Genomic DNA, 10085 nt, shown 5'->3' on the forward strand with positions numbered 1-10085 from the left:
AACCAGGCAGTAACAGTACTACAGAACAGCTGAATAGTGCACAGTAAGTCACTTAAACTCCCATAAACACCGAGATCAATCATCTCCACAAGAATAAATCAGTTGCTCCCGTGGCAGTGTATGCAGTCAATCATACACGTGTTTGTAAGACAAACAATCGAGTTCTTCACACTTCTAACCATTATCACGTGCATGCCTAGCCACAAGTTTATTTAAAAAATAAAAATAAAAATACAGACAACACTGAGGCTTTACCCAATAGTTCACAAATCCAATGTGTTAATAAAATTTAGAAACTTACTGTCTTGTGTCCGTTTTGACAAGCTACATGAAGGGCTGTCTGTCCCATCGCATCTTCCACATCTACATTACTGACATGCTGAACAAGATCATGAAGCAATTCTGTTCGTCCATTGACAGCCAACCAATGAATCTAAGTACAAAATGAGGATATATATGTTTCCTTTAGCAATAAGTATTTCATAAATATTATTTTAAACCCGACTGTACTATTGTCAACATTTTCACAAAGAGAAGCTTTGAATAATACCATCATATGCTTAGGTACTTTGACATTAGGAAGAACTTCTCTACTGTGAGGGTGGTCAGACACTGGAACAGGTTGTCCAGAGAAGCTGTGGCTGCCCCCTCCCTGGAAGTGTTCAAGGCCAGGCTGGATGAGGCTTTGAGCAACCTGGTCTAGTGGAAGGTGTCCCTGCTGATGGTGGGGGGTTGGAACTAGATGATCTTTAAGGTCCCTTCCAACCCAGACCATTCTATGATTCTCTGATTACATATTTTGACTCTTAAGGGCACTGGACACACAGCTGTTTTGTTTATTCACATGTAAGACAGCAGAAGCTGAAGAAATGAGAATCTTGAAATTCTTTATTCATTTGAAGAGCACTTTTTAATGAGAATAAACAGCACTTACTGCAGTCAAGCCTTCATTATTACAAATGTTGACATCTGCACTGTATTCCAGCAGCTTGCTCATACATTTCTTCTGGCTATAAATAAAAGAATATAATAAAACCCAGACAGGGAAAATAATTTACAAAGACCAAGTATCTTCTTAGAGCTCCACTCACTCTAATTTATCATTGTACAAACCATAGCAGGTAGTATTACTTTATAAAGAATATGGTACTAAGCGTGCAAAAAAAGATAAGTGATCAGCAGCAGCAGCAGCAGACTCCTCCAGTGCAAGCACAGCATATGACAGTACAGGGCTAAAAACTTAGTTGTGCAGCCGAGTGTTTTTGTGGAAAGCACAGAGGTACTTCACAGCTTCAGCTCAGCATGAACCATGCTCTCAAGCCAAGAAGCTAGAGTTCAGTTAATGGAAATCCATGAAGTTTATAATCGTCTACATACTTCAGTTACCATATTTACGGTGCACCACTAAATCAGTGTTACAGTGAGTGACTCATTAAATAACATGTAAGTCTTTGGCAAGTATAATAGCTGCCTTAAGAAACTTAGGGGTGTTTGCCCTACTTCATGTTTTGTTTGGTCTTTTAACTCTCTTAATGCTCTAAGTGCTTTACCTTTAAGAGTTTATTTTTACTTTTCCTTTTTATTTGGTACCTCTCACACCTTTCTCATACTTCCTTTCCACATAACTGTCTCCTGTGTGTATTCCTGCATTTCACCATGTACCACTTGGCTGCTTCTTTCTCCCTTTTCCTACAAATACTCCTCTAACATGCACAAAAGCACTAAACACTACCTCCTCCTCATTTGAAGTACCAGTCACGATACAATTCAGTTACTGTAACACATACATGCTCTAAAAAGAAAAAGACAATGCTACCATTATCAGCTGAGTTTTTCCACACACTATAACTCAAGAAATAAGATCTAAAAAGACGTTTGCTCACTGTTTTGGTTCTCCCCCCAGTATTGTGCAGACAAACTTTGTATTGTATAAATTATTGTATTATTTCCTTGTAGTAGAAATTTCCTTGGAGACACTATCTGAGGAAAATCTGAAAACTCTGAACCCCTCCAAACCCCCCAGTGCCCTCTTCAAAATCTTTTCTTACTTAGCTAACTGGAAGTTGAATGTATCCCTTGTTCAATCATTGCTATAAGAATTATTAAGCTCCTGCTTAACAGAAAACACTAAAATGACCAGCACTGAAATTGGCACTTCAGACATAACTTCCTATCTATATAAAACTATTTTCTGAATATTCCAAATATGGATTTTAACCTCCACATTCCCTGTAAATATACCATTCCTATTTCAAAAGTGAAAACCAAAGTATTTTGTTTGAACTATGCAAAAATATTACAGAACCTATCAGCTCAAGTGCATTATGCACAAAAACCTTTTCAGAAGTTTTAAAAACATTTTTCTTACCCGTTCCTTGCTGCTAAATGGAGAGGTGTGCATCCTGAAATGTCCTGATAGTTTGGATTTGCTCCTTTTTTTAATAATAGAACAAGGCATTCAACTGATCCACAGCTAAGAACAAAATAAGGAAGGGAAGAACTGTAACAAGTATCTTTACAAACCACATCTATATTGACATAAAGACAACAGCAATACTATGTACAGATTACATTCACCAGAAAATTTTAACACAAAATCACTTTTACACCCTCATTGTTCAAGTAACACAAAGCTAAATGAAAGACACTTAAATGCAGTGAGAGCTGACTGATCATAACTTGTACTAATGAGTAGGTGCTAGCTTACTATGTGATTTTAGTGACTTTAAAACCCAACACTGAACCTTTAAGACTGCTAATTGTTTAAAATGTAAACTGTTTAAAAACTTTTGTTTACTATTTCCTCTCACCTCGCTCACCTTTATTCTAGTCACAGGACTGAATTTTCCATAAATAACAATTCCAATTTTTCTTTGTTATGCCTCAGAGTCGGGAAGTTACTTTTAAAAGGTTAAATATCAGAAAAATTCTAAAAATCATACAAATATCTCTTTGCTATTTGTTTTGAATCTGTAACTCCCTTTTACTTTTCATAATACAGTAGCTCTTCAGGATAATCAATGTCACCAAGAACACAAAATTTGCATTATATGTTTATCTGACTCCTCGACTCTTCAAGAGGAAGAGCTGATTGGGAGGATAAACATATAGTATTTTCATATCCACCACAACTGGCTTATCCATTGTCAGTAGTCTTCTCAATGACAGCACTGCTACACAACAACCCAAAGAAACCAAAGACCAGTTGTACAGTAAGTTGCAAAACCAGCAACTCAACAACCTCTTAATGACATACAACTAGCCAAGATAAAAGAGAACCCAGAAACTAAGTGTAACACAATTTCTTGGGTTTTATGATCAATAAATATAGCTTTTCAAAGATACCTCTAAGATCTATGCTGAAAATTTGCTTGCCTTTTTTAAATTTAAGTACCTTCTTAAGTAAATTTTACATAAGCACCATGTAATTCTGGGATGGAATGTTTTGGGAGTTATATTTCTAAAATAGTCCGCTTAGGAAGGTGGAACTTCTACTTTTATTGTGCCCAAATACCTGCTATTTATATGCAATACTACTACTCTTTTTTTATTATTATTTTTACTGTTTTTTTAAACAGTTTAAATGTAAGACCATTCAAAATATTTAAAATGGGACCCAAATATAGAACATTCATTCATTAATTTAAAGTTTTGTTTCCTAAAAGGGCATTTCAAAAACTATCTGGTTCATTTCTATCAAGGTTATGTTAATCTGGCCGTTTCTTGGCAATACAGACTTATCCCCACTGAAGAGCTACATAAATAATAAATAATCTAGCTCACAGATTTGAAATTTGCACTTAAGTACTTTATTCAGGATACAAAAATTAATTAGAAGTGAGTGGCCAAGTTATATCCCTTTCCAATTATGATCACATGAAGTACTTTGGAACAGCTGCTTCCCAATGACCATCCAAGTGCTTCCCACTGTTTTAGAGTACGTCAAAAACAAGCAGCACCTGTAGACAAGGTTTCTCCAAGTCTACAAAGGCAAGAGTAACCCAGCTATACAGGATACACATAATGGCTACATTTCTTAACAGACTGAGATTTCACAGAAAGGAGAAAAGTATCCACAAAAACTTCCTTCACTAGAATTTGGAAAGTCATTTGATACGATGTGTAAAACCTGTCCTCTCAATGAGACAGGCACATTGTTAAAAGAACAAACAAAATACAAAAAATAAGAGTAAAAACAAAATGTTAACTGATACTACAGAGTTTTCCAGCTTACATTGGTGCCTTAGATTTGTGGTAATACTTTCATTGTTAACTTCTGGACTGGACTCAAGTAAGTCTTACTTTGCTGCAATATGAAGCAAACTTCTCTTCACACGTCCAAATGCATAATTCACATCAAATTTTGAATTTGATAGCAGCTCTGAGACAGACCTTCAAGCAGAAATACAATTTTAATTAAAAATAGCTCACAATATCCAAGAACAGTATATACTGTAACTTATACACAAGTACTAGATCTATTTCTTACTTGATCTCTTTTTCCCTCCAACTAATTTCTGAAGAAGAGAGCCAACAGCTTTCAGGCATCTGCATATTAACAGTACTTCCTCTTTCACTTCTTACTTGTACATAAAAAATGAACTGTGACACTGGGCAACTGTTTCAAATGTAAACTAGTAAGAATTATACCACATGGCCAAATAATTTCTTTATAAATATGGAAAACAGGCATATTAATAGCTTTGGTTTGAAAAAACAATAAATTCCCATTTTCTTCCTTATCTCAACACAGACACCCTAACCAGATATCAGCAAAGTTCAGAAGGAAGGTATGTGAAATCATCATGATGAAGTGGAAGAACACATGATATGCCAATAGGATAAGAAATTTAAATAGGACCCTTCAAGCCATAATGAATTGGTAAAGATAAAATATTAGTTAAGATAAAATATTTCAAAATAGGCAAAACTGCAAGCGAACTGGTGATTTCAACCCCCAGTAATGAGCTGATCACATAATTTAAACCCCTTGCATACAATATCAACAAGACATTATGTAGCAGAACAAATATTTATCCTGATCAGATAAACAGCTTACAGTTTCACTAAGAGTTACTACCTGCTTGCCTACAAAACTCCATGGAAGGTAGCACCACTGAGCTGGTACTATACAAAGGGACCCCCAGGTCCCAACCTCTTTGAGGACAACTGGGTAATAGAAACTGCTGCTCATCTGAGGAAGCCCAGAAGTATCAATCTTATTGTCCAACTCTTATTCCATGTCTTTCTGAGACATTTGATGAGACTAGAGTTTCTAAATCATCAATAAACACATACTCAGATCTACAACCCAGTTACAAACCAATTCTTTTGTTCTCATCCTAGGACAAATTTCACTATGTGCATCAACAGAACCGATCCCAGCTCCAGACTATGGCATAAAATAAAACAGTTCTTTCAGGTAAGAACATGTTGGGATGCACACAGTCAGGGACTAACTTCAGCTACAGAAGCTATCTCAGCAGTTCAGCAGCAGAGCTCCTGAGAGTGCTCTAGCAGCTACAACTCCAGCAAACATGCTGGTTTTTCAGACCTTAAAAAAAAAGGAAATTCAAAGAAGCTCTCACCTGTGCTGGTCAGCCATAACCATCGGCATTAGCGTATAGACAGCAGTTTCATTATCTGTGAAGAAATTAAATTGCTCCATTATCTTAAAGAAATCTTTTATGTAAAATAAATTAATCTAGCATCACTTATTTACCTTTTAAAGTGTCCATTGGTCAATAGATCATTCTTTTTTAATACAGGTTATATGTAGCTAAAGTTTCATTATAAAGAAACAGACAATATACTTAGAAGAGGTAATTAATAGGATCGCAATACATGAAATTTCAATGTGGCTTTTTTCTTTTACAAATTAATAATTACAGAGTTTTCAATGGAGCATCAATTTCTTTAAATTGACAATTCTGTTAATAAAGTCAAAGTATTTAAAAGTGTGCTCTTCTCAGTGATGCCCAATGGTAGGACAAGGGGCAATGGGTGTAAGCTGGAACACAGGAGGTTCCACTTAAACTTCAGAAGAAACTTCTTTACTGTAAGGTTGACAGAGCACTGGAACAGGCTGCCCAGGGAGGTTGTGGAGTCTCCTTCTCTGGAGACATTCAAGACCTGCCTGGACGCCTTCCTGTGTGAGCTCATTTAGGTTCCTGCTCCGGCAGGGGGATTGGACTGGATGATCTTTTGAGGTCCCTTCCAATCCCTGACATTCTGTGATTCTGTGATTAACAAAATAAGTAAATAGCTTATTTTAAAAGGAAGGAAATTTCCTGTGTTCTAAGGTGACTTTTGTAGTCCTGATACCTACGAGTTTGTAAAAGTGATTTCTTTAAACTAAGTTACTCCATAACTATTCATTTTTTCTCTAAACATGACCACCTGAATGGAATAAGTTTCATTTTAATTTCTAATTAGTTTCACAGTCCACATTTTAATGGAGTGAAAAAAGGCTAGAACACAAAGATTCAAGTCAATGGTGGAAACAGTCTGACGTTCCTGAGGGATACAGCCTCTGTCAGTACTACTGCTGCACATATTCGCACACTGTATGGGTACGACGTGCCTGTTTGGTCACTTGTAGACTTTCTGGAGTAAAACATTATTTTTAAAGAATGAATTTGACAAAACTTAAAAGGCTTTAATGTAAAATAACTCTTAATAATAATCATGTACAACGATTATTACTAATTTATTATTATTGATGTATAATGTTTGTATTTTGCAGCTTGAAGCAAACTGCCCACTGTTGGGAGTACAATCTCCACAGACTCTTCACGTAGATACCAGCTTATGACAGGAAGGACTACACTTTCTGAGAACACAGGTAGATCGTTCCAGGATATGGAAATATAGGACTGTTCTCATACAACTTTTATTTCTAACTTTTTCCTCATCATCTTAATTGATCCAAATACCAAAGTTACAAAGCAATTGGAACAGGAAGAATTAAAACAGACCCAAACAAGTGTAGCTTCTCATATCTTTAACATACCATGCTTCTATACATTCACTAATTCCACTAGATAGGTGAGCTGACATTTATCAAATATTAAACAAAGAATTCTTCACAGTTATCAAGTGGAGTCAGAGAAACCCTTATCATGCTGCAGCTATGCTACTCATTATTATTCTCCTACAGTGCCCCAAGATGAGTGCTACTACCCACTACTTGAAGCAGTCTGTCTGTAGCTAACAAAAGAAAGAGGGAATGGGAATCTATTACTACCTTTACACACTGAAAGGAGGCAAGTCATTTTAAACTCAAGTTACATTAATTGTTATGCATAAAAATTAAAAAAAAAAAAAAAATCAATGTTGTATACAGTGAACACGTGGTGGAAGAGACACAAGCCTCTCAAAGCACCAAATGATGTTTAAAAGCTGCAGAGAGTAATTCTAACCACCACCAAGTTCAAGAGTTTGAACTGTCACTAGATTGTTTCTTATGGCAGAGCTCTGTGAGCACAAGATAACTTCACCCCCAACATGCACCACAAGAATTTGACTGTGGGCAGGCTAGGAAGGAGGGGACACATGGAAGGCAGAGTCCTGGAAATAAAATTAAACAGATGCTAAATAAAGATATCAATTGTGGAAAAGATTTGATCACTTTTTAAAAATGTACCCACGTGAAAAAAAAAAATTACTGTTTGAGCTCTGTTCCATAGATCTCTTGGCAGGAAGATAAAGCTCTTCAACTGAAACAAAAAATAGAACTTGAGAACACCAACTAAATCTGAGCATGACATCCTTATACATTCTCACAATCATACCCTATTAAAGGGAATAGAAAAAAAAAATAAAGCTTTAAATATACCAGCACACTTTAACTGAAATGCTTAATACTGATCCTAATTAAATTTAACTATATTGCAAGAATTATGATCTAGAAAAAGACAATAGTTAAATATGAGTTTAGCTGGGCTATAAAAGGTGTTTATGGTACAGTTACAAAACTAAGCCCTTTGCTAATCTATTAACAGAATCTACACTGTGGAGCATACAAAGATTTTCCCAGAGCTTTTCTGTGCAGAAATAATTAAAAGCATCAGGGACTAAGGAGCTTTTCTGCTTATTTTTTTAGGTAAATATTATCCCTATTCACAAATAAACTCCTGTTGACTTAAAGTACATAGGGTGAGAAAAAGCAGCATATGCCTCATGTACTTACAGAACTTGTTAGCTAACTCACATTTAAAGTCATGAATATCTAAAGACAAAAAAAGCACTCAAAAATGCAGTCAGAGGCAACAAAGGGCCTAAAACCTGGAGCTTTGGGCTGCAAGATCTAGTTTTCAGGCACTGAGCCTTACAAGTAGAATCCAGAAATTTATGTGAAGCTCTTAAGTGCCCAGAAAACACCTGCTGAAGGATACTTCAGAAGAGAGATAAAAAAAAAAATCAATACTATTTCCTATTGGCAAGGTCGGCTCAGGGTATTCACTGGCACTGGACGTGGGTGTTAATGCTTACTTTAAAAAAAAAAAAAATCATTTAAAATTAATCATCTAGAATCCTGCCCTGACAAAATACACTTATTATTTTATTTCATAAAAGATACTGGCTTGAATTTGGCAGCAATCATAATCTTAAAGAAGCATCAGGAACATCTATATAATACCCTAATGGCTACAGTACACCGAAAGGAAGTTAAACACCTGTTTTTAGTGCCTTCTTCAGCATGAGGAAGTTCAAACATACATCTCCATTTCCTAAGAGAGTACTATGACTCTTAGTTTATATTTTTCAAATTAAAGCTATTCAAATGTATGTGGAGAAAAAAAAATAAATCATAATTCGAGAAGCCAGACGTAGCACACAAGAAGCCACCAAACCACACGTCATACTAGACTGGTGGTGGGATGCTGACAGTACGCATCTGGAGTGAGACACTACAACCCAAACCTGCTTCTCAAGAAGAGTTTGGGCAGGCCTGCATGAGTTTTGGGCAGGGAACACCAGGGTCAGGAAAGAAGACATGTAATGAGCTAAGATGAACCCACAGTTAGATGGACATTGAATGGAGGTTTTCTCAGAATGCAATTTGAGACTTCAGTGCCTGAAGTCCATTTAACTCCTTATTTCATTCTGGCTGTGATTTGTGTCATGTAATTCTTAGAAAATATATAGAATTGACATTCCTTCTGCACTACAGGGCAAGAGAAGTATTTGTTCCAGAGGTCACAGGGCTTGCACTTGCACTATCACAGACATAAGTACCTTTGTACTGTAAGCTAATAATGTCCAACATAGGAAGAAAACAGCTGAACTCAAATTCAGAATGAATTTGTCTACACTAGCACTGGAGCAAATTTAAAGCAGCTCCAACCAGCATAGGTTGTACTAAGCATTAGTCATATTACCACCATTAATTAGTTAAACTGGTGTTACTACATTATTTCTGTAAGTCTGAGCTTACATAAACAGTATTACATCAGTTTTCACTGCTGCCACTCAAGAACTTACAAGAAGCAGCAAAATAGGTCTGAAACTTGTCTGTCATTTTGTGAAATTTATGAGCAACTGCAGTGACAGACACCGAAGCTGTTGATGGGTGACAATAAGGAAAGGGCATAGCAGCTCAGTATTGGGTGAAGTCCATCTGCAGCAGCCAGGAAGTCCGAACAGGGAACACACAGGGAAAACAGAACATTACTCCCTTTCCTCCACCACCGGAGAAGAAAGCCGGCAGAAAGACAAACCCTGAAGAAAGTACAGGGACAGCACATGACTCACGAGAACAGAAACTTTTGCAGGGGCAGTCTCCCCAAAGGCTGGGCCCGGCTGGAACACTGAACTACTTGCCAGAAGAGCCTGAAGCTGTATTTTCAGGTCCATCCCGGTACCGGGTGGCAAGCGCCCGCGACAAGTACTTTAGAGCCGCAAGCACCATTCTGCGACCAGTGACCGTGACTTACAACACCTTTCCACACAAAATTTAGCACTATTTAATTAAAAAAAAAAGGATCGTCATCGCTAGCGCGTCACCGACCAAACACCCAGCGAAGGATTCAAACCCGGGTACCGAGAGGGCCCAGCACCACCCCAGACCAGCTGCTCGCCCG

At 36.9% G+C, this 10085-nt stretch overlaps 1 protein-coding gene across 1 annotated transcript; it reads right to left on the bottom strand.

The window, feature by feature from the left end:
* Window positions 1–301: 301 nt before the first annotated feature.
* Window positions 302–9913, bottom strand: LOC104528847 (E3 ubiquitin-protein ligase HACE1-like; the record flags this gene model as incomplete). Its single annotated transcript, XM_010172990.1, has 6 exons — window positions 9826–9913; window positions 5589–5643; window positions 4303–4392; window positions 2369–2473; window positions 935–1010; window positions 302–433 (listed from the first exon to the last, which is right to left on the bottom strand). Coding segments are annotated over exons 1-6 (546 nt in total), but the record flags the coding sequence as incomplete, so codon positions are not given.
* Window positions 9914–10085: the final 172 nt, after the last annotated feature.

This window comes from Antrostomus carolinensis, unplaced genomic scaffold, assembly GCF_000700745.2.
Source record: "Antrostomus carolinensis isolate BGI_N321 unplaced genomic scaffold, ASM70074v2 scaffold4408, whole genome shotgun sequence".
Lineage (NCBI taxonomy): Eukaryota > Metazoa > Chordata > Aves > Caprimulgiformes > Caprimulgidae > Antrostomus > Antrostomus carolinensis.